This window comes from Erpetoichthys calabaricus, chromosome 3 (assembly GCF_900747795.2).
Source record: "Erpetoichthys calabaricus chromosome 3, fErpCal1.3, whole genome shotgun sequence".
Taxonomy (NCBI): domain Eukaryota; kingdom Metazoa; phylum Chordata; class Cladistia; order Polypteriformes; family Polypteridae; genus Erpetoichthys; species Erpetoichthys calabaricus.
Genome location: NC_041396.2, coordinates 300,040 through 325,065, shown reverse-complemented (window position 1 = coordinate 325,065; position 25,026 = coordinate 300,040). Strand labels below are relative to the sequence as shown.

General features: G+C 57.4%; 1 protein-coding gene across 1 annotated transcript; it reads right to left on the bottom strand.

Moving 5' to 3' along the window:
• Positions 1 to 1,196: 1,196 nt before the first annotated feature.
• ppp1cb (protein phosphatase 1, catalytic subunit, beta isozyme) lies at positions 1,197 to 24,129 on the bottom strand. Its single transcript, XM_028796299.2, has 8 exons — positions 23,975 to 24,129; positions 7,199 to 7,330; positions 5,076 to 5,306; positions 4,899 to 5,003; positions 4,200 to 4,271; positions 3,111 to 3,262; positions 2,233 to 2,367; positions 1,197 to 1,908 (listed from the first exon to the last, which is right to left on the bottom strand). Exons 1-8 carry the CDS (start codon positions 24,024 to 24,026, stop codon positions 1,804 to 1,806), a joined length of 984 nt encoding a protein of 327 aa, XP_028652132.1. The 5' UTR covers positions 24,027 to 24,129; the 3' UTR covers positions 1,197 to 1,803.
• Between the last annotated feature and the right edge of the window lie 897 nt (positions 24,130 to 25,026).

Sequence of the window (25,026 nt, the reverse complement as noted above, 5' to 3'; positions counted from 1 at the left end):
GAGGACAGACTTGTCATGTGGGCAGGTGCCACTGGGCCAGAGCAGAGAGTACCAAATCACATGACCCAGATAAGGGCGGAGCTAAAAGCCACTCCCACAGGGTCACGAGGTCCTGTTTGTGACAAAGTGCAGCAACAGTGAGGCACACACTGGGCGGAGTCCCCCCTGGGCACACAGAAGGCTGGCATCGCCTGAAGCGTTCACTCCACAGCAATGGATAAACGCAGGCTGGGCTTACCAGATGTGCAAAGGCAGTTGGTGGGGATGCCACGGCATGAGGTGGCAGCACTTGACGTGTGTGTGCGCCCGAGACCTGCAGTAACAGTTTGGCATCTAGTCAGTCAGCTTGCAAACCCCCGGGTCAGCCATGCACAATGCTGTCACTTTGCCTCCTTGGTGTCATCTGTGGAAGTCTCAATGTCCTGGCGAGTGTTCAGATGTTAACACCACCTTAACTGGCACCCTCCGAGCAGCAGGGCACCATAGAGGGGGGCCAAAAACCATCAAATTGAAAATGTTCAGAAGATTCAATGTGGGCTTCTGGGAGAAGGAAACCAGGAGCAGAGAAGATGCCATCTTAGGACTTAATGAGTAGCCCTGGCTGTGCCCACTCAGACTGCAGAGACCTCCCCGGTCTTATCAGGAATAACCCCCCATCCCCTTGGTTGGAGGCTCTCTCACCAGGCTGATACTCGGGCCTGTTGCCCACCTTCTTCGCTTTGAAGATGTGGCACTTGGGGTCTGTGCCCACCCCGTTTCAAAATGAAACTCTGTGTACTGGTATCTGCCCAATCTCCTTTCCACAGTGGTCCCACCCTGGGTGCTGTCTCTGGGCACTCCAGGCTTGAGGTCCTGGTCCCGTCCCGCCGGTGGGTGCAGTGGGCTACTCCGCCGACCCCTCTGCTTCCCCGTTGGTCTCAGCCTCCCCACCCCCGAGATTTCCAAGCTCCTTTTCTTTTCTGGGTACCAACACTGGCACAGCCTTGTGCCCCTTGTTTCTTTCAGTGGAAGCATCAATGGACAGGGGATACCTGGTGGGCATTTGGCACCCTTGCTGCCCCTGTCCCAGTACCAGGTGCTGGATGGCTATCCCCGGGGGTCCGGTCACCACCATCAGTATCTCACAAGCGTGTGCCCGCTGCCCGGGCTCCCTCAGCACCCAAGGAGGGTCACATAGAAGCAGACGACACGAGACGTCCAGACAGAGGGGGTCCTACAAATCCCCTCACACACTTTATTAAAATGATGTACTTTGCACAAATCAAGATTTGAGACAATTTACCCCAAAATACAAATTAAATAAAAATACATTTTGTGAGTAACCCAACAACTTGCGTCCCAGCGTGCACTGCAAGCCCACCGTGTGGAGGGTCCGTGGCCGAGGCCGCCGTCAGATCCATGGAACCCGCACACTCGCAAATTCTGGAGCTGGAAGATGAAAAACATTACCCGACTTGGGGGGGGGGGGGGGGGGGGGGGGTGTACACTAGTGGCCAGGGGGCACCAGAGTGGGCATCGGAGCCAAGCTTAGGGGGACAATCCAGCGGGGACCGCGGGAGCGGGCAAACTCAGTTCTGTCCCGAGGGGATTGGGGGCTCCAACTGGCAGGGTGGCACGGACGATGGGGGGGGTGGCGAAGGAGGTGGGATTAGCACAGCAGGTGGGCCGCGGTTTTGTTTTTCCAGGGAATGAGAAGACGCCCGACTTTAAAAAGCAGGTTACACGTTAATTCATTAAAAGATTTCATCATTCATTGAAGAGCAGTGGCAGGCGGACCCCTGCTGAGAGCTACGGCGGTGGCATTCACCTCTTCTTGGGGGTGTTGGCAGTGCGAGGTGGGGTGACGGGGCGCCCGGAATTCACACCGCCATACTGGTATTTGGCCTTCTTCTCTGAGGGCTTCAGAATCTGCAGGGGAGAGAAACAAAAAAAATGATCAATGAAGGGAGAGCTGGGGGGTCCGCAAGGTGCCCAGCGACTCTCAGCTAACAACCCCCAAGCCGGACAACTGGCACCCCCGGTGTCTAAACCCACCTCCCTCATTGTGGGCTTTCTGCGTTTGTGCCCATTCTGCCACACCCACGCCTCTCACGGTCCTTCGCCCACCTTCTCACACTCACTGGCATCAACCCTGGTCACTGACTGGCACCCACAGCGGATGTGCCACTTGTGCTGGGGTGGCCAGTCAGTGTGTACTGAACGGCGATGAAGCCCCCCGTAGAGTGCAGGTACCTGAAAGGAGCACATGAGAGACTCGTCGACGCTCATCATGCCACCGGCGTTGTCAAACTCGCCACAGTAGTTCGGTGCAGAGAAGAGGGTCACCAGCTGTCGCTTGGCAAAGAACTCGTAGCCATCCTCGACCACCTGGAAGGGACAAAAAGAGTGAAAATGGGTATCAGACATCCCAACAGAAGCACAACCGCCCCCCTGCCCACCAGTCAAAGCCACCTTACACCAGCATGCCAGTGCCCAGACCGGCCAACGCCAATCCAGTTCTGAACTGCTGGCTTTACACGACTACACCCACTGCGGGCATTCCTGTGGACCTTTAATATGCCAACCTGTGTGCGAGGGTCATGTGGTGTCAGTGACAACTCCGCATCTGTGCCCAGGTGAGGGAAAAACTCAGGATCTGACCTTGGGGCACTGGCACTTGCACCCTCCTGCCCAGTGGTATTCCTGAACACCAGGTGAAGTCTGGAACTCTGAATGCTTGAGGAGACCAAAGTGGGGCACTTAGGCTGGCATTGAGCCACTGCTCCAGACTGGCACCAGCAGATTTCTCCACCAGCCTCTTCAAGTAGCCCGAGTGTCACTCCATTACACAGGGCATCACTGGCACATCTGCACGGGGCACAGCTAGGATTAAGACACCTCAACGCGAGACGTCACCTTTGTCACTCCAAAGGATATGTTGGTCACACAGCTGGCTGGGCACCTCGCATTTACACTGCCATTGATGGGCTTACAAAAAGGTCAACACAATCGAGTGGGCAGCAGTCTGGGGACTCTTTAGGGACAAGGTGACAAAATGGCAGCAGCTTCCATGTGACAGATAGGAGCCCGGCCTGACATTGGGGCCCCCCGGCCCACTCTCGGTGGCATACCTGGTGCGCCCGGCAGATGAGGTCCAAGTCGTGTCGGTTTAGGAACTTGCTGACCACATCTGCTCCAAAGGTGAAGGACACGCCGCGGTCATTCTCACCCCAACCTTGGACGTCTTTGTCGGGGTCCGACCACAGAAGATCGCACAGCAGACCTGGAGAGCAAACAAAGACCGCCAAAGGCGTGAAGGCCACACACTGAGCACAAGCACACGGTGGAGGATAAAGGAGCCCTACCAGTCTGGTCCTCAAGCGTGGCACCGCGCCAGCCAACGGGGACACTGCCACATGGGCTCAGACTACGGCCCCCAAAAGTGCAGTCACAATAAAGAGCCCACCTGCCCTCCACGCACCACCAGGCCTCGAGCCGCCCAATGTGATGGTAGGGGGTCCCGATTTGACTGGTGGTCTCATTATACAACCCCCAGCTCATGCAGCCTCCCTCTCACTCATTGGCCAGTGCTGCCCAATCCCAGCTCACCCATTGGCTCCCATAGATCTCCCGTCCCATCAGCACGGAGTCCTGACTAATGAATGAGGAGGTGGGCAGGTCCTTAAGCGCTCAATCTCATCTGATTGGACTGTGACTGGACACAGGTGCTGGACAACAAATGGGACGCGCTCTGTAAATGTCCGCCAGGCCGCCCGCCCACTCACATGCATCCCCCCAGGCTTCAACAAGGCGTGTCTTGTGAAAATGGCCCCCTATAAAGCCCCCCTGATGCTTTTCCTGCTGGGTAAACTTGAGTACTGCAGGAGGACCCCCAACTCCAGTTTATCTGTAGCCCCCCATAAAAACCTCCTCATCGGGCACTCGGCTGCTTTTAGGCCGAATTATGAGAGCTCAGGAGACACGGAGACTGGGGGGCTCCTTGGTTTGGGATTGGTCTGCACAGACCCTCAATAACAAAGTGAAATCCTGGGCACTCGAGGTGGCACAGCGCCCTTTATATAGTGCCCTGCTAAATGTGACCAGGCACGGGGGAGGACCGAGGGCCAAGGTCGCCAGCAACAGACGGTGGGACCCTTTATCCATGACCGCCCTCCACTGGGGTTTGCCAGGACTGGGACTTCACGTGGCGCAGTGCCTACCTGTGTCGGGGACGTCTGTGGGCCTCATGATGCGGCGGATCTGCTCCATGGACTGAAGGTCGGGGGACAGACCTGCAACATGGGGGAGAGAGACAGCACAAACGTGAGACCACCAGGCCGGGCCAGTGTCCAAGACCATCCAGCCGCTACGTACTTTCATCTTTGTCTTTATGCTGACTAAGTGAAGACCCCGATGGGGTCCGAGTCCTAGCACCCCCCTGTCACTTACTGGACGTGACACACAACAGAAGCTCCGCTTTGATTCACATCATAAAACAAATGACATCATCGGCCCCCTCAATCTCACAAGACCCTCGCACTTGTGTGACAGCTGGTGGGGGTCCTAGCAGGCCATGGTGTTTCTGGGGGGGCCGTCTATCTGAAAGCCACACCCACACGTCCTCCAAGGTGGGCTTCTTGACACAAGGCTTTTCTGGGCTCCCCCCATAGTCGTGGTGTGGCAGCGCCTCCCAGTCAGCTCGGCCCGCTCTTCAGCAATCCTGGGGTCCGCTCCCCTCTCCTGGGAGGGCTTCATGGTGGCAGCTTTTCCTTCTCTCTTCTGGCTGAATGAGTGATTAGGAGAAGACCCCCGTGACGCTCGCTCAAATTCAAATCCTCTGGACGTCGAGAGATCCCTCGGCTTTGCTGCGACTGGTGCCCCGTGGGCAGCTGGCGGTCCCCCTGGCACTCTTTACTCACCTCCATGACAGCAGAAGATCTTCTCGTCGATGATGGCAGCAATGGGCAAGCAGTTGAAGCAGTCGGTGAAGGTCTTCCACAGCTTGATATTGAAGCGGCGCTTACCTGCACAAACGAGCAGACACAGACGTTAGGGGAGACCAAGCCCCTCCGGCCCCCCGCCCGCCACACACTCACACTCGTCGTAGAAGCCGTAGATGCGGTTGATGGAGGCGCACTCGTGGTTTCCGCGCAGGAGGAAGAAGTTCTCGGGGTACTTGATCTTGTAGGCCAGGAGCAGGCAGATGGTCTCCAGGGACTGCTTGCCCCGGTCCACGTAGTCGCCCAGGAACAGGTAGTTGGCCTCGGGGGGGAAGCCCCCGTACTCGAAGAGGCGCAGCAGGTCCGTGTACTGGCCGTGGATGTCACCTGCAGGAAGAGCACAGAGAGGTGAGCACAGGGGTGGGCGGCGGCCAAAGGCGCGCTGAAGTGACAAACGCGTGACGTCTACTTGAAGAGGGCACTGAAGGAGGACCCCTTTTTGGTTACCTGTTGTCACTTCTCAGGTCACACTGGCCATCAGGTCAGGAATATCTCGGCCGAGCTTCACTCCGTCACGCCCGCTGTACCAGCAAGTTCTCGTACGGCAGGCCAACACAGATGGGCACTTTACAGAATGACACGGACGTTGCACTAAGACACAAGTCATGTGACACGCATCGTGGCTCGGTGGCCTGAGACAACCCATCATCTGCTTATCTGGAGGCTCTGGCAGAGGTGACAGTGCTGGACGAGGTGGCCAAGCCCTCCATCACAGTGTCATGTGACCTGTACGTGTCACCGTCATAGCAGTCATGTCACCACATGTGCCAGTGGCTACTCAAGGGGGGGGGGGGCTGTTGTGTTGTGATTGAATATGTATGAGGCTCATTAGCATAGTCCAAGTAAGGCGACTGGGCGAATCCACACCATCATCAGGGTGTGACCGAGACCTCCAGTGGGATATGAAAAGCCACCTTTGGAAACGTCCCCTGGTCATCGGGATGCCACTGATGCCACGCCAAGCCAGGAGAGGGCAGCTCTTCAGACAAGAGGTGCGTCAATCCCTCCAAGAACCTGGACTGCCGTCTGCCCGCAGGCACTTGCCACTTTTACATACACGCTAGCCTGACCGAATCAATGCAGCAGTGCGGTGGGCGGCGGGCGCAGCTGAGTGGGCTCTCGTCTTCAGTTATCTTGGCAGCTCTAGGGATGAGCCGAACAGTTGGAAAGGAAAGCGGCGCGCTTGACAGGTTGGGCGCCACGTGAAAGAACAATGGGCTCAGTGTAGTGCCTGGCACTGCCCATCTGGGGCTGAAAGGCTGCCTTGGCAGCCGTCAAACTGGACAATCCAGGGGGCGCACGTCACAAATGGTGAAAACTAAAAAACAAAGTGGGCCAAGTGAGAAAGTCCAAGTAGTGCCTGCTGCTCCAGGCAACAGCCGCTCGGGCTTTCACAGCCATTGGCACAACTCTCATCACTTCAACTTCACGCCAACAGCAGGTCTCATGGGGGCACCTAGCATGTCACATGGCTATTGGATAACTTTGTCCCTTCCTTAAGTGCCTCTTGGGGACAAGCCTGCGTCATAATGGAGACACGGCTGTGTGGCTCCGGCTCTCTAGTGTCACACTCATTGTGGAGAATACGCCAGCATAGAGGGGCAAATACTTTTTCACAGCCGTGAACTAACAGAGGAGTCGTTCCTCACCAACAGCTTTGGGTGTTTACCATCAAAGCTGCCAACGCCGCAGGCTTTGCCATTCAGCACCCTAACATCTAAAGACCCTTCGCACTCCGGACCCACTGCAGACTGACGTCATGCCCGTGGACCACCCGGTGCGTGCCATGGCAGAGCCGAGTGTGCCTCCACTGTGCCAAAGCACCAGTATGAAAGCCTCAGCCCACCAGCAGCGTCTAATGAGACCACCAATAATCACCTGCAGCCATAAGCTGGCACCTCCATCCAGAGCCTCATTGAAGATAAAGCACCTTCACCTGCCAACAGGGGCGCCCTTCTCAGCTCCGTGCCCGCTCCTGCCAGCCAGTACCAGTGGTGTCTTGACAGACGGCGGCACTGACGAGGAGGTTGCGCCAGCTGCACATGCCACACTGCTGACTGCATTTCATCTCCGCTGCCAGGCTGGAATTAGACATGTGCCCACCCCCCCCCCCCCACCCCGCTGTGGGCCGAGCCAATAACACGGTCCCCAAATAGAAACAAGCAAGCCTGGACCCCCCCAACCCCCGAGGCCACAAGTGTCATCTGAGCCGCACTCACCGCATATCTTCAAGGGGGCTTCGAGCTCCAGCAGGATGGGTTGGCTCAGGAAGATCTCACGGGATTTGATGCAGAGCCCCCGGACCTCCGCCTCCGTCATTTGCACGATTTTGCCCGGTCGACATCCTCGAACTGCAGGTGGGAGAGAAAGAGATGAAGGGTCATCAGATGGGTGCCAACCTCACCCGCCCTCCCATGACACTCTACAATAAAGCACTTTGGTCTTTGCCAGCCAGCAAACCGCACGTCTCCCATCTAACTGGTCCTCCCTGGTACTGGCCAGGTGCCCGCAGTTCATGTAGACGTGTGGCACGACACCTCCAGCAGTGCCACGGTGCCCCCAGTGGCGGTTCAGACTGAAAGTGGCACAGCCAGAGCTGAAGTAGCGTTTAAGAAGCCCCCCCCCCCGCTGCTGTGCTTCACCCACTGCACCTTGATGGCTCTGTGGTGGTCCGAGTACACCTGAAAGGCCCTCAACACCCACAGCCGAGGACAGCAAGTCTGCCCTGCCCAGTGAGTGTTTGTCAGCTGTGGGAAACGGGGGGACACGGCCCAAGAATGCCATTGGGGTCTGTGTACCCCCCCCCCCCCCAAGACACCTTCCAGAAATTCTGAACTGGGAGGGACCCATCTGCCACCTGTCTCGGGGACTCTGTGCCCACATGCCATCTGGTAGAAGGTCCCAGACAGCTGCCTCCCACAGGATTCTCCACCTTGCATTGTTTAGTTTGTGCCACACTGTGTGTGTGGTGGTCCGCAGTGCCATACTGGGAAAGGCTGGCAATGCCCCTCGAGTCCCCAACTCCTTCGCAGATGACAAAACCAACAAGATGAGCTCAACGCCAAGCGAACTACACAAGCCACCCCAACAAGTGACACAAAGCCTTACTGAAAAGACAAATGTCACCTGCCAGGAGGGCATCACCCGCGCCTTGTCCCCCCTCAACTTCTGGGCAGGACAGCACAATTAGGTGGGCTTTGTATCACGCAGCGTCACTACACGTGTCCCCCACCCAGGGCGCTTTGGACTTAAGTTGTACTTGGACCCTTGTCTTTGGGGTGTCACTGCCACACATGTAAGCCACCGGGGCAAGGCCCACCCACCAAAGGCACGTGAGGTCACTTCCAGGAGACGCCCATGACTCCGCCTCTTGTGTCCACATTGCCATTGACCTGCTCGGGTCCGAGGGTCTCCATGCCAGTTACGCTGTTTCTCTGGTCACTCAGGCAAGGGCTCCGTGGCGGCCACTTGGTCATCTTCAAGGCGTTTGGTGACACCTTTGGAGGTCACTGTGCCACTAGAAGACAACTCAAGTCTGAACGTTCTGCCCAACACCCGGAGATGCCACTTCAGACTTTCACCTCCGATGTCATTTCCTGACAGGCCACAGTCCCTTTAACCCCCCAACATGATGTTGTCACCCCGAGCGTCACAGCGTTTGATGGCCTAAAAGGCTGGTGGGCATCAATCGCTACTTCATCTGAGTGCAGGAAGCCCTCTCCAAGTGGCAAAGTCCTCATTCTGCTGATGGCCCTCGACTGCCATCAGGCCACGGCGATGAAGGACCACCCACGGTGGAGGTGGGCACTTTGTCGCCATCTTGGGCTTCAGTGGCACCTTTCATAAAGTCCAGTCCCCCGTTCTTGAGCCCCGCAGGGTCCAGATTTGCGTTACCACCACTTGTGTAGAATTTGCCCCCAACTTGTGCGTCTGGAGGTCTTAGCCGAGTTTCCTGGGATTTCCTGAAGGGAACGAGGCAGGGTGGGCCCTGAAATGTGGCCACTCTGCTGGGACCACCCAAGACGTCAACTTCTCTTTAAAGGGACCTTCTGCTTGGCGGATGTCAACTCCTTAAAGCCACTGAAGCTCTGAATGAAATATCAGGGACCCCCCTAATGGACTCACAAACACCCGAAGTGGACGCTGATGGACAGACAGGTGGACCTCATAAGGAGGGTCTCGGGGTCTGCGTCGTCACACTGACGGCCAGACACGGCAGGGGGGATGGGCAGCAGTGCAAACTGGCGTGCAGATGGGCAAGACGGTGCCACTCCAAGACACTGCGGCTTTTATTTGTGTTGGCATCGTCAGTGCCAAGCTGCGAAGTCTGTAGGCGGGCACATGAGGTAAAATGACAACAGAGCGCTGTGTGCCAACTGCAAGACGTGTGTGATGAGGAGCGCCAGGGGGGCCGGCAATGGGGACAAAACACAAACTGCTGTGCCAGGCTCAGTCACTCCGGGTCACCGGCAGGCCGCACCATTTGTGAGGACAAGTCAAAACACGCGGATGGGGGTCTGCGGGGTCCAGCAGGTCTGGGGGTGCACTCCTGCAAAGAGAGACCCCGATTGGCTCCAAACTAGCGGCCCACTCAAAGCTTACCAATTCAGGCAGAGTACGCAGCACGTCAGGGAGGCGTCTGATCGGCCCCCCAACTCCGCGATGTCAAGACCACCAGAGACCCCCGACCTCCACACCATGGAGCCGAGCGCCAAGCTGAGGAGTTGACAGAGTGAAGACCACCGACAAGTGCTACAGGGTGGGCACACCTAAGGTGGTTTGTTCTGCTTACAGCGCTCTCTGTGAAGTTTGTGGACCCCCGGACACTTTCCAGCTGTTTGTCACCTGCGCAGCACACAGACACGGCCATCGTGGATGGATGGGGGGTCCGTCCTGACCTGCCAGGGCCGACACCCCCGACTATCACTCAGTGAGGGTGAAGGAGTAATGGGGGGGAGGTCATGTCTCAGGAGCTGTGACCCCGGGGTCCTTGGGTGCCACCGGAGGACACTGCAGAGAGAGGGACCACCTATTTCATAGGGCATGCACGTGACCCAGAAGTGCTTCTGCCATTCAGTGCTATGGCACCAGAAGTGCCACTGGGTCCAAAAAGGAGGCCATCCAGTCGAGTCGGGGGGGCAGCGGGCGGAAGGAGGAAGAAATGTAGAGGCTGGCATTTGAGTGGAAAATAAAGGGGGGCAACGGACTTGAACCTGGAATTGTGTTGGGGGTCAGTGGCGCCCCCTTGTGGTCACGGCAGGTGTAACACACACACACACACACACACACTGTGCACGTATTTATATCCCACAGAGGAACATCCACCTTCATCATCCTCGGCCTAACTACCCATAAGGCCCCACTGCGCCGTGTGTGTGTGTGTGTGTGACGGCTGCGAGTGGCACCAGTGACATGAACTAACGCTGCACGTTCGATTCTTGTTTTTATTACTTGATGCACTCTGGGGGTCCACGCGACACACACACGGAAACTCAGGTGGTCTCCAATATGACTTCAGAGCACACCCCCCGGCCCCCCCCCCCCCAGGGCTGCACTCATGAGACGTTTAGCACTTGTGCCCCCCGTACCTCACCGTATCAGACAAGGGGGTGGGGGGGCGACCGTGGCCTGCTGGTGCCCCCCTGTGACTGCCATTTGTGTCTATTTCTGCGTCCCCCCCCTTCGTTGAGCTGTCATCTCCCAGTCTGCGTCTTTGGGGCCTCCTTCTGTTTTGGGTTTCGGGACCCCCAGTGTCAAGTTTCTTTCAGTTTGTCCCCCCCCCCTCCTGGACCCTCACTGCCGTCAGTCTGCCAGTGTGCCCGCTGCTTCTTGTTAAAAGTCAACGTTAGGACAGAATTAAAAGAACACAGAGTGACGGGGGGACGAGATGACGATGACGACGGAGCAGCAAAGTACACGAGAATAACCAGAAAGACTCGCCGAGTGTGAAACGGGGGCCACAAAAACCTGCAGCCCTTAGGGCACCAGAGAAGCCCCACAGGGCTGAAAGACACCGTCCACACGTGACAAATGGTGTGGCACTGGGGACAGGGACAGGGCCACAGTTACAACAGGGGGCTGATCGGTCAGTAGGGCCCGGGGGGCATGCACTTTTTCACAGAGGGCACCATATATTTAGGACCCCCCCTTCATTCACTCAGAGCCCCGCCATCCAACACCGGCTGGCTGGTGACACAAATGTGACAACACAATCTGTGAAGACGACAGCTAAAGTGGAGAAGCCTGGCAGATGGGCACAAACGTCCTCACAGTGCCACATATGTATACACACACACACACACACACTGTGCTAATCTCTTCCATATGCGTAAGTAAACAGGAGGGCTACCCGCGCTCAGACTGGAGCAGCAGAGTGGCACAGTGGGTACTGTGGCACCACACAACCGTCTAAACAGATGAGTAACGATGAGCTCTTGGCATAGTGACACACCACATGGTGCCAGGTGCGCCACTGGCTCGTGGGCACGTTAGGACCGGACTGCAGTACAGGGGGACACACGCATGGAGCCCCATTGCCCACAGGCAAGCCCCCCGGAGCGGCCGACACCTCTGAAGCAATGCTAACGCACAGGTGGTCAGAACACGGTGGGCCGTTTGGCACGGAGAGAACTGGGCATTGGGGGGGGCACAGACCACACAAGGACCTTAGGACATCGCAACACGGAACTCTGGGAAGGACTGCAGCACTGCAGCCCCCCAACTCTGCCGGACACGATGTGGCAGTCACAATAAAGGGGGCCGCACTCATTAAGCCCCCCTCTTCATAGCACTCGGTCGACGTGCTGCAGGCCGTGGATGGACCCTCAGAGACGGAGCACACGAGGCCAGAGGAGAACTTTCTGAGCGAGGGGATGTGCCACCCACACCTGGGGGTCCACATCAACAACATGCTGGACTGGTCCAGAAACGCCACCCAGGGCACACTGCACTCCTTTAATGTGGTGACAATCGTGATGCGTCACATAGTCTGTGGTGGGCCGGTCACATCACTTCAGGCGAAGCCCACCGAATTAACAAGCTGATTGGGAAGACAGGCTCAGTTACGGGACACTCCCCGGACCCCTGGAGGACGAGGAGAAAGACGTGCAAAGTGAGAGCCAACAGGGTCAGTGCTGCATGGAGGGGGCCAATACTAGTGACTGACAGGGGGGCACCTTTGTACTGGCAGCAATGTGCCCACCTCATGGGCAATGCCCCTCTCGCTGGCCAGCTCAGGCAGTCTGGTGGTTTTTGAAATCTGTTTTTGGGGGGCTGCTGTTCACCTTTCTTTAAGATTCATTTCTATGTTCTTGGGTGTCTGTAAAAAGTTCAATGTCACCCTCAGGACACATAAACTTCAGGTCACCCGTCACATGGCGGCTGCCACCGATGCTCACAAGTGACAATTCTCAGGCTCTGCTCCTTCTGAGGTGGTGGTGGGGGTCTGGCTGCTCGTTTCACTGCTCGGGCCGCTGCGGGGGATTTTGGTTCAGCTGGTCATCTCGTCGTGCGTCTCGTTTGCCCCCTGAATACGTAGTGGGTGGTCCCGCTTTAACTGGCATCTCACAGCTGTGCTCAGACATTGGGGTTTGGGATGGGGGGGGGGGGGCAGCGCATTTTCAAGTCAAGTTTGGCCACTTGTTGTAGTCGAGTTGGGGACCCCGCAAGTGAAGGCCTTACTGGACTGTCACCGTCATCGACCCCAAATGATGGCACGTCCACATCTGAGGGGTCCGCCACGTGTCACAGCTTCGGGAATCAGAAGTGTGCGCTGAGGCTCCTCCCACTTTTCTTTTAGGAATATTTAGGAATGTAAAGGACACAAACAGGGACACACACACACACACACACCAGCCAAGGGAGAGCTGAAGTGACTCGGGAGCCACACACGGCCCCCCCCCCCAAAGCTGCCCTGTTCTTCATCATCATCATCACCTGCAGCACAGCTGACAGAAACAAAAAGAGCACCAAATACACGAGAAAGACAACAGAGGAGGAGCAGCGGGACGCACACACCTTAGTGACAGTGACCTTAGTGACAGTGACCTTAGTGACGGCGCACCTGAGCCAAAGCAGGTAGACGAGCAGGAAGATCAGGGACAACCGCACCAAAGAAAACAGACCCCCGCCCCCCATATCCGTCTGCAGGGACAGTCACTTGGGCACCTACTCAAAAGTCAGGACGGCGGAAAACCCAAAGCCACACAGCAGGGTCCACAGCGGACCCCCAAAATCAACGGGGCTCACCTGCCAGGCCTGCCGCAGGTTTGTTTGTTTTGTATTGAAAGTTGAAACCTGAGCAGACGCCGTCTCCGTGTGTGTGTCCCTGTCCCTGTCACCGCATGTCCCCAAGTCCCTGGTATTCTAAAGTCACAGCACAATTGAGCAGGTAAAGCGCCGCAGCCCCCCACATTCTTTTTTGCCCCCTCGTTCTCCTTAAAATCCCACAACGTGGGCGTTTGATAATCGTGGGGGAGAAGGGGACCACCCCGTGCTCGAGGGTCTTTGTGTAACATGCTGTTCTGTGACACTGAGGGGGGGGGGCACTTTCTTCAAAAATGGAGGAGAGGAGGAACCCAGAGGGGGAGTTCAAGTATGAGACTCCGAGGGGGGGTCCGAGGGGCTCTTTAACGCCACGACACCTGGCTGAGGCGCTCAGTGGCATCAAGGACAGGACTCGGCCCCCCATTACAGCCTAAAGGTGAAGGCCCACCGACTGATGAAGTGTGGACCACCCAGGTGGAGAACGCACCACACGTGATAAGACCGGGGGTCTGTTTATTGTGAGGTGACAGAGAGGCGGGGGTCCGTTGTGGGAGTCGGGGCAGACGGAGGGTCTGCTTATATTCACGTTCTGTCAGCAAGTCGTCATTTTTGTCACTCGGTCATCGCGGTGGCTCTTCAGTTCCGTTGCTGTTTCCCTCGTGGGCGAAGACGCCGCACGTCTAACTGCGTCTGGACCCCTCAGGCCAATTGGGGGTACCACAACGTATGGTCCCAAATCAATGACAGGTCCAAGCCCCCCTGCCGCAGGGTATAGGTGACAGGAAGTGGCCTTCTGAGGGTCTTCGTGGGGTTTGTTTCGTGCGCTTCTGAGTAACACTGAGGGTCTTTTTTGGCGACACCACTGAAAAGGGAGGCAATTCATGTCACAAACGTGCCACTTGAGGCCCCCCATTACAGGGCGGACCACCTTTGGAAGGATGGGACATCCTGTGTGCGTACACATAAACAGACCGTGGGTGCGCCCCTCAAGTCGCTGTGACCCCAAACGCTCCACCGACTGCGAATCGTGACGGACCACCGGCACCGGAGACGCCAACAGAAGGAAGTGAAAGGATGGGTCGGCTGAGGAGCTCAGCGCTTGGTGACGTCGCGTGTAACTGAGGGGGACAAAGAAAACACAAACAACAGGGCCGCTCGTGAAGACCACCACGCACCGTCTGTCCCCGGGGTCGGCATCCTCGACCGCCATCTCGCTCTTCTGTCATCTGCCACTTCTCTTTAACCCTCTCACTCCTGACAGGCACAAAGCCCCCGTGATAACAGCCACTCGGCCCCTCCGAGGTTCTCCCATTTTATTGTCACGCGCCAGTGGAGTCGGGGACTGCCAGTCTCCGCTGAAAAGGGGTCTCTGCCCAGGGGTCTTTAGGAATGACTAACCCACAATGCCTGATGTCCCCTTTCACAGGGCTGTCACCGCGGAGTCCCACCCTCAGGTCTATGGAGGTCCAGCTGGCGCCGAGTCAGTATGGTGGTCCAACAAACACAACGAAGACAAAAAACACAGCAAGGCAGGGGGGACGGAGACGAGAAAACCTCCAAGTCATCGACCCCAAGGAGTGCAAAGAGGGGGGCACAGCCGTGAATCTGCTCGAGGAGCCCCCCACAAAAAGTGAAGACCCCTGAGAAAGAGTGCCAAGCTACAGTGGTGACATCGGAGACCACAACTGAGCCTGGGACCCCCGACACGTCACAGCCTTTTAGGATTGGGAGATGTGCCAGCTGGAGTTTGCTAGGAGGAGGGTCTTTGGTCTGGTGGGAGCTTTATGGCCACCAGACTAAATGTCACATTGTCATCTGTGACTATGGGGTCTTCTTTTGTTGTCACACAAGCCAGCACTTGACATGACGACCACCAGGCCCCTGGCACCTTTACCCCGTTCAAGTCCCTTTTTGAAGCCACGGACAGAGCGCCAGCCTTTCGGACACCGCGCTGCCCGCCGTTTCGGGTGGACGCCCACTGTGCCCGATGCCACACCGCAGAGGCGCCCCAATCAGCAGCTCCCTAATGATGGGTATCTGCAGAGGCCTCCTTACTTCTCTGTATGCAGCCAGGTGCCCACCAGCTACGGGGTTTAATGCGTGTTACACAGCAGGTGCCCCCCTTGCAGGGCACACCTAAGATCAGGCCCCCCTGTACCACGCTCCCCTTGGAGTGAACCCCCCAGTCCGACATTTCACACACACTTCAAGGGCTCGCAGAGTGGCACCTGCTGTCAACTGGGTGAGGACGACGTGGCAGACAGACGGCATATGCCAACAGCGGCCCATCAGCTCTGAGCACCTCGACAGTGGGGGGCCGTGCAGATGGAGCCGAGGATCTAAAAACAAAAAGACAAAGCAAGGGTGGGCAGCAGGCAGCCCCCCAGGTCAGGCCAACTCAACACACATCGGCTTACGTTTCGTTACCCACAAGTCCCAGTAACCATTTGAAACATCTGGCAAGTGTGCCCACCCTTAAGAGCCACAGATGTCGGGAGCCTTGGCATTGCCAAATTCACACACCAGACCGACTGGCAGAAACAAGGAAAAAATGTACCAGCCGAATGCCAGGAAGTCAACGTTCAGCCGAGGGGCTTTCAAGAGACCACCGGGTTAGGCACTGAAAAGACAAAGGCTTTAGTGTCAGTGTGCCAGGCTGAAGTGTCACGAGGGGTGCTTTACAATGCCCCCGGACAGCATGCCAGTCAAACTGGTACTGACAAAGTCCACCAAAGGTCAGCCAAAAGACCACCCACCCGATTACTGCTCTTCTGAAGGAGAGCCCCTGCTGCCCCTGAACTTGCCCTGGCACTGGTGGCACATGCGCAGCGTTGCTCCTCAAAGACTGGGCAGCCGTCGTCAGACCACAGGTGGGATTCTCCTTCCCTGCAGCCTCAGACGGGGGGCACCCAGGTGTGACGGGAGGTCCACCAAGGGGGCAGCGATACGCCCGGCCTCTCATCTTACATGAAGACGTGGGCACCGATGGGCCGCCTTTCTGCTCCACACGTGTGCGCCAAGACATTGAGTGGCACAAAAACGCTGCGACACGCTGCCTAAGAGGGTTTATTGACTTTGTCACTGCGTCAAGCCCACCAGAGCAGGCCAGGGTGGTCCCCTCGTCATGCGTGTGAGTTTAAGGGCCAAACATCCTTTCTTTCTCGCTTGCTGGGCACACAAATCCAAGCGGTGGGCTTCATCAGCACTGGCCAGGCCTGGCACACCTCGCATGGCGTGTGACGTGCCAGTTCTCCACTGGATTTACTTGGGTGCCCCTCTCCGACTGCAGTCGCACACGCCGTGATGAAGCGCCCCTCACTAAACGGGGTCTCGTGAACACCGGTGGGATGCCAGTGAAGCAGAACGGACCCTCGTCGGTCGGCCGTGCTGGGCTGCAAGGTCCTCACCTCAGGGTCTTGCAAGGGGGCTTCGTCAGAGCGCTTGGGTTGGTCTCTGTGGTGGGTTTTCTGCACGTCACACACGGTGGTCTCGATTCGCGCACTTGTTGCTCCACTGGTCTCTCTCTTCTCAGTGCCCACCTTACCCAGACGCCCCTGACAGACACCCCACTTGACCCAAAGCACAACATGACTGGCAGTTGCCTTCTCATCTTGCTGTTGTTTTAAGCCAAATGATTGGCTGAGCTGACGATTCCGATACACGCGATTGGCTAATCCCAGACGTGTCAGCCCGCCTCACAGAATCGGGCAGTCAAAATGGCGGCTGTCACAATGTCACGTTATTTATCTTCTTTAGACTTTCCAAAACGCCGCGCAGTCGGGGTCCGCTAACTGGTGGCTACGGTCCTGCAGCCTTGAATGATGACACAGGTGCTGGAAAAGCCATCATGATGGCACGAAAAGGAACATCCAGAGAGTCACCAGCAGCCTTCACCCCTCTGAGATGGCACAGTGGGGGACTCCAAGCACCGCCTTCTACTGTCAGCTGCTACTCCAGGTGCTTACGTGTGCCCGAGCCTCCAGCATGGCAAGTGCTGCTGGTCACCATCACACTGCACACCACACAGGGGACGCTGGCAATCCATGAAGCGGTGACACAGCCAGCCAGATGCCAATCGAGCAGCACACCTGTCACTGAGCTTGCTGCACGTGCTGCTGGTGACATTCAGTGACAGGTGTGCCAAAGAGAAACAACTGAAAAGGGTGACGCGGTGAGTACTGCTATGACTTGCAGTGAGTGGCACCTGTCACACTGTCACCCGCATTCTAAAGCTGGCATCACATTACAGGACTTCTGGTCACAGGGCATCTCCATTCACTCCCCTGAAGACACCTTGGCATGTTAGAGTGGTGCGCCATTCGGGACAAGTGGGCCTGGTGGGCTCACCATCTCTGCCCTTCACTCCCCCATTCTGTCATCAGGCAGACGAGCTTCTCTTACATATGTGGGGGGCCCAAAGCCCCCCGTGTTCCTCATTCCTCGTGGACGAGCGGCCATCGGCTGTCAGCCCCCCACTGGAGTCACTGGGTGGTCACGGGGGGGGCCTCCAGCTCACTACGATTAAGTAAATGAAGGCCACGACTGAACATCAGCATGTGGGGTCTTCATCAGGACAGTCTGGGCACGGACAGGGCACTGTGCCCCCACAAAGCTCGCCAGGCCTGCCCACCACACTCCTCGGTCACTCACTCCACGTGTCTTGTTGGTGTGAAGTTCTGTTGCTAATCCCCCCCCCCCCCCCCCCCCCCCCCCGTGTTCTTGGTGACCTCGTTTTAAAGTCTCGGCCCCCCGGACTGACTCCCTTCATCTTGAACACGTCACCCAGGTCTCCTCTTCATCACTCATCCCCTGTAGCCCCCCATTATCAGCCCAGTCGCTCTTCACTGGACCCTCGCTACTGCTGCCATGTCGTAATGGAGCCCCACATGCCAAGGCGCCATATAACCTCATCATAGCCTCTGTCTGCCAGTCCACTGCGACTCCTACTCCCTTCTCGTAAGGCGGACCCCCCATCGGCACACTTGTGCCCCCCCCTGTGATGACCTGCCAGTCCACCGGCCCACTTCCCCGACTTGCTCCTTCTATTCGTATCCAAATCATTATAAACAGCAGCGGCGGACCCCTACGCTGCCCCCCTGCTCATCGCCATTCTTCACCCCCCAACACGCCACCCGCGCACGTGGCGCCCCACTCTGCTCACCCCCGGTCAGTAAAACGCCTTCACTCGCCGACACCTCGGAGCAGAGCCTGCTGGGATTTAACACACCGCAGACCACCACAACCGAAGACCCCTCGGAATTCTGTCAAAGCAAACAAACAAACTCAGACGAGTCCAAAAAACACCAAGATGTCACCAAGCAGAGCGGCCGGACCACCTGGAGACACGCGTGCCCTTGGGAAGAGACACCAAGGAGGACCAGCGCCCGCTGTGCCCAGCCTGACCCACCACTGGTGGTGTGGATTTGGGCGCCAGAATGCCACCGAGTGGTGGAGAAGGTGCAGTCCCACTGGGGTCCCTCCACACGAATGGTACACTCCGAGACCCCCGAACGGGCGACCCTTATCAAGCGCCTTTCCTTGCGGAGGCTCGCAGCTCGTCTGTTACTCGGGTGTCCCGTTCAGACGCTTTGGTGGTCTCGCCTCTAATTCCATGCCGCCCTCAATTCCCACAATCCCTTGCCTAGCTTCAGTCCCTGATCACCACCAACCCCTGATGTGGCATTCAGCCGGCCCACCTTGCCAACGATCCCTGAAGACGGGCAGAGAGTTGACATCAATGAAATTACCCACAAGTCTCCAGGAATCCACTCACCACCTGGCACTACACTGGGGGACCCCCGTGTCTGGTATCGAAGCCCTGCATTGGCCCTTGATACTCGAGAGTGCCAGTGCTAATTTACTAAAATGACTGCTGGGTGGGCGTTGACTTCATACTGGGTACACTGGGATTGTGCCACTGCTGTTGGCATTTAGACAGGAATGGGCACAGCGGAGGAACTTTTCATAAAAGCCAGCCGTTCATTTCGGTTTCCTAATAGGTACCGAGTGTCGTGGAATATTCTGCCACCCTGACGTGCCTGTGCCATCCTGGCCGACAGCCACACCACCCGCACTTCAGAAGATGTCGTCCCCCTCAGGCTCGGATGGGAGACCAACCAGGAAAAGCTTGGGTTGCTGCTGGTGAGGCCCGCACTTCACCTGTGGTCCGTGGGTGGGTCTCAATGCCCCGGTGCAGTGATGGTGGTGCCACCCTTCAAAGCCTGAGGTCCTGGCGCTCCCGGGGAGTCCTTTGTGAAGAGCCTGGAGTCTCGGGCACCTTATTATAATAATTCTTTACATTTATGTGATTCCTGGCCACTTGGCGTGCCTGCTGACGGCCTTTTAGGTGGCACACGGCCGACCTCAGGAGATTAGCTGCGCGGCACCCTCTGAGCAGGCAGACTGAAACGCTCGCAGCAGCGCCGGGCACGGGGCAGGAAGGCACCGTGGAGCTCTGAGCCGCCACTGCCGCCACCGCCGCCTCCATCCTCCCGCTGACCTACTTTTGCGATTACGAAAGCTACGAGGGCGCGGGATTGGTGGGATTGGCCGACTCGTCTTCCCCCAGAGCCCCCTGTAAAGCTCCCAGGCTGAAGGCCGCGTATCTGACAGGAGCAGGCGGCGGCGCCCAGCGGGTTCACGTGAAAGGTGACACTGGAGACGGGACAGCAGCTGACACAACAATATCTGAGGAGTGGCAGGCAGCCAAGTCGCGGTGACAAATGTCAATACCGGTGACGAGTGGGCCCATTAAGGAGGCGATTACAAAGCAATCCCAAACAGGCCCCGGGCAGCCTCACGGAGGGCAGTGCCCGCTCCCTGGCCAAACAAGAGACGGCTTTGTTTACAGTGCCCTGGCAACGGCCCTTGTGATTTCTAGAAGAAGCCATCTGCTAAATCCGGCCCTGGAGCGCCACACTGCACTCTCGGGTTCTCCTGATGGCCCTGCCCAGTGTGCCCTCTGTGTTGACGATGACAACGTGACAGTGGTCTCAACAAACAGACCTAAACAGTTTGACCCCCGACCTGCCACTCGGCTCCACACGACAGCTGCAGCAAATGCAGGCCCAGTCCCTGTCACAAGGAGGGGACACCGGTGCCAGAGAAGTGGAGCTGGCATCATACCACCTGACTCGCCACGACCTCCAGCCACAGGGCACCTCACCTTTAACAACTGCAATGCTGACTCTGGGAGGTCAAACTAACATCAGCGGGCACACCGGTGCCCGGATCTGAGGAGGGCACAGAAAGGGCATCACTGACCCAAACAAAACGTCAGTGCCAAGAGTGAGAAGAACGGACCCCCGCTGAGTTTAGGGATTTGTAACATAATCAACAGCGCCACACCACACCCACCCACCACCTAATCCACTGCACGCCAGCCGCACTCTCCGGACCCACCCCCGAGTCGCGACCTTTCACCTTCCCACTTCACGCTGTGTGTTTGATTTAAGGTGAAAGGTCAGAGGGCTTCGAAGGACCTGAAACTCGGATATCAGCGCCAGTCTGACGGCACACGAGTGCAGTAAAGACCTTCGGCGTCTGAGGCCAACATGTTAGGACCAGTCTGTGCACCACCTGTTGGAATGCACTCGATACTGTATGTAGGAATAAAATGCCCGCAGATGGCACACCACCACCAATTCAGTCCATGAACCACCCTGGCGATCCCAGCGCAGGAGCAAAACTCGCGTAACTAAATGAGAAAAGCCCCGGACCCCAGTGTGAGACCCCTGAGCTCAGAGCACCAGTGGCACTCACACTGGAGACCACAAGGTGGGCAGGATGGGCACAATGCCCAAATCTAGTGCCTTCCTGGCCTGTCACACGTCAGCCAAGACTCCATCATCGGACCTCCGCCTCGGCCGTTTAGTGGGCCGCCCAACTTAAACACCTGACAGAGGGGTCTTAAGGTGACAGACGTCCAATTCTGGTGACTCGGGCAGGAGAGGGCAGCCATGACGCTGTGCCCCCCAAACGATGTGCAGATGACTTCTTTGTCTGCCGTGGGTTCACCCATTTAATGTTCCTCCTCACCTCACCGCTGCAGACAAAGACGACCCCCTGGCACTCTCAAACATGGGGTCCCCGGCTCTGCCAGGTGCCACGCTGCACTTCAACAAACGTCTTCCTGCTCAAGGCAGCTGCCCCCGTACAAAGAGTCAACGGGTTAGAGACCCCCTATGAAGTAGAAACAGACGTCCTACCCAGCACTGGCGATGGGGACATCAGTGTGGGCAGCGGGCTGGCCTGGCGATCGTCACTTTACTGCACTGTGGCACCACAGCAGATGGCCACTTTCTCCGGCTGGGCATTCACATGGCATCTCGGCCAACTGTACCCGTGTGGTTACCAGCGGTATTACTGGCGGTCTTATGCGTGTGATACATATAAAGTGACAGATGCCACCTTAGCCACTCATCTAACAGCAGAGGACCTGCGGACAGCACAGTGAGCAGACACCCCCAAAAATTATAAACGTGTGACGTCACTTTCACCCGAAGGCCAAGGACAGCCAGCCAACCAGCTGGTCACGCGAAAGCGGTCATCGAGAATGCCAGTCTGTGCACAGCCCAGGGGGTGACAACGTCAACAGAGGGAGAAAGACACAAAGTCTGAAACGTGGAGAGCAACAGCAAGACCACCTGCCTTTATCTCGGGGGGCCGACTTGGACCAAACAGCCAACTGTGACATCACTCCCTCGAGTCGGCGCCCAGACACAAATGGTTGGCAAAGCCTTCACACCCCAAGGGGGCCACGCCTGCTCTGTCCACAACATGGTGACCACCGCCACGCTGGCCGTACCCCCCACCTCCTGTAGGTGAAAGCCCTCGAGACACACGGCACTTCACCGCGGACCACTGGGCGAGCACCCAAGCTGGCAAGGGGTCCAGTTTAATGGACCCCTTAATGACCCTAACGCCGTTAAAGGGGGGGCTACACGAGACATAAAGGGCAGAGTGACACGACGTGACAGGCGCCCGCCCCACCTACGTTTCACTGTCACCGTTGGCACACACGCTGGCATACGAGTTGTGACCTGGGGGCTCGTTCAGCGCTACGGCGCCTCCTTCAGGTGACGGAAAAGGAAGGAAAAAAAAACAAAAAAATGAAACTGAGGAGAAAAGCGGAATTTCTCAGATGGCAGAGGAGGCGGTGGGCATTTCTAGGCTGTAGCCCCCACACTGCATGCCAGCTCCTGCGGTGGGCACTCTTAGCCAAACGGCTGTTCCCACCTCCACCAGCTTGGCACTTCTGCCCTGGTAATGCCGTGACCTGCTCAGACTGGCACTGTGAATGAACACGACTTTCATCTCAGAGCTTCGCGGGTTTGTCACACTTTTGAAGGAGGACATGCAGGAGGTACGGGGACAGTGGCACAATGGACTGGCCGGGCACCTCCCGACGTCCTTACGCCTCACAAAGTAAGTGGGGGGCTAAAAGTTCCACGCTGCGTCTCCTGGGCCCACCACCAGTAGACGGCCCACACGAGATTCAATGCCACGCTAATCTGCAGAGGGGCAGAACCACAAAGGAGCTGCCCGGCCTTGGTGTGGTGCCACTCACTAAAGAGGGGACGTGATCTTCAAACACGCCATTCGGAGGAGTCAGCAGGGGGTCTTCAAGTGACCAGAAAACCTCTCCGTCTGCTGGTTACGACACCCACCTTGGCAAAGGCGCCGGGCGTTTAAGCAGCCACACAAACGCAGCTGACCCGACTGGCAGTAGTGGACTGTAACGTGGGCATACAAAACGCCCATCTCTGAGGGCACGCTAGGCAATGCCAACTCACGGCAGCTCTCTAGATGCCCAAGACTGCGTCTCCAGAACCCAAAGGTGCCAGCCTGCCCCAGGGCATCTCCAGGGCACAAGTGCAACCCATGCCCCGACGGAAAGGAGTGCCAGCTTGAGCAGCTCAGACTCCCACCAAAGCAAGAAACCAAACTGGCTCGGTGTCGTCACCCGCTGCCCACCAGTGCCCATCGGCTCCTTGACCCCTAAAGGCCTGTTTCTCGTCTCGTATGGCTGAGGGGTCGTCGCCCATTTGGGCCAGGGGTCTCCGTTTCCCCTGCCCTTCTCCACCTGTGGTGCCCCTCAGCCCACATTTCTTTTTCTTTTCTTGTATTTCCTGCCCCGTCAGTGCCCCCTCATGGCACTCGGCTCCGTGGACTTTGGCTCTTCCTCCTCGTCACTCTGCCTCCCCACATCCCAGTCCACTGTGCCCGCACCTACAGCTTCCCAGCCTCAGCCTGGCACTCAAATCCTACTTGCTGGTGGTGGCACCTCGGCTCTGTGCCTGGCACACACCCCCTGCCTACCTGACTGGCATCTCCTTTTTTTTCGCTCCGTGTCTTTCTTCCCTTCTTCTCGACGGCTCTCCGTAACCCCCCAGTACGACGAGGGCCCCCGGGCTCCGTGTCCCTCTGCCTGCCCCATGCCAGGGGTCGTCGCTTCTCTCCGTGTCAGCCCCTCTCTTTTTTTAGCTCACACTCACATACACACTGTCACTGTCACTGTCACTGTCACACTCTCTCTCACTCTCTCACACACACAGCAGTACGGCGTTCTTCTCCGACGGCGCGGCGACCCTTCCAGGCCCCGCCACAACAAACGCGCCTCCCGGTTGGCACTGCCGCTCCTCCACGGCACTCTTCGGGCCCTGCGTTCAGCCCAACCACCCGTCCGTCCCGGGCGCGGCGGCCTTTCGCTCCCAAACCGGGTCTCTTACCTTCTAGGAGTCGGGAGATGAGGCTGTCCACATTCAGTTCCCCTTCCGCCATCTTCTGAAGTGACGAGCGCGCTCACAGAGAGACGGCCGCGCGCCGCTTCGTGACGTCACCGACGGAGATAGGGAGGAAGCGCGTCTCTTGGGAAGGATGTGTGCGCGCGCGCGAGCGCGAGCGAGTGAAGTCGAGTAGTCAGCCGCGAAGGAGCCGCACGGCCAGGACGAGCTGCCGGCTCAGTTCAGGGAGCTGTCGTTACCGCTTAACGGTGCGACAGCACGGCGAGAAATGCCAGCCGGGGACCCGGGCGGCGGCTGCTGCTGCTCATTCAGTCAAATCCTTGTGTTTCAGTGACCCCTGCCGTTGATTTGCTGTCCTCTCCCAGCCGCTAATGTCTCCGTCGTATTCGTCAAGCAGAGCTTGTGGGAGCTTCACCTGACTTGACCGGCTTCTGTATTCTCATCTGACGGCCACGCGAATGTGAAAGACCCCGAAGTGAGTCGCGCACTTCGGCGCGTGCTGCCGGTTCCTTTGTCAGCCGTTTTGAACCCAATTCGTGCAGGGATGACAGACCGATGGACAGATAGAAGGCACTATATGAGGGCAGACAGGGGGCTGACTGCGGCTCGTGTCCCAGTCTGAAGGACGCTGCGATGTGGGATTTCGATTTGTGTTTCTAATACGCAGGGGTCTTTTCATTTCAATTCACAATTGCCTGACATTCTGCCCCCTTTAACCCTAACCGAGAGCTCTCTACGGTGGCCCTGAAGTGCAACGAGCAAAAACGAAGCAAAAAACGAATTAAATGCACAAAAACAAATCAGGAACATCAAATGGAAATGGAGCGGCGCGTAAACAAAAAGAAAAAGCGGGGCTCTGGATATCCTGGAATATGGGGACACCAGGGACTCCTTCAGAGTGACACTTACAAATCTATGAACCCACTGTCAGCTGGCACGTTGCCTCGTTCTTTACACACACAGCGGACAGGGCACATTGGCACCTCACACCCCCCCCTTCTCAGTTTGCTGTTACAATTCACACTCATTTAATACAA

Bases quoted from the DNA above. Each gene is read 5' to 3' on its own strand.
- ppp1cb (XM_028796299.2), bottom strand. From the start codon at position 24,026: ATGGCGGAAGGGGAACTGAATGTGGACAGCCTCATCTCCCGACTCCTA. The intron at 7,331-23,974 runs GTAAGAGACCCG...TCCCACCTGCAG, and splicing joins CATCTCCCGACTCCTAGAAG to TTCGAGGATGTCGACCGGGC. The intron at 5,307-7,198 runs GTGAGTGCGGCT...CTCTTCCTGCAG, and splicing joins AGCCCCCTTGAAGATATGCG to GTGACATCCACGGCCAGTAC.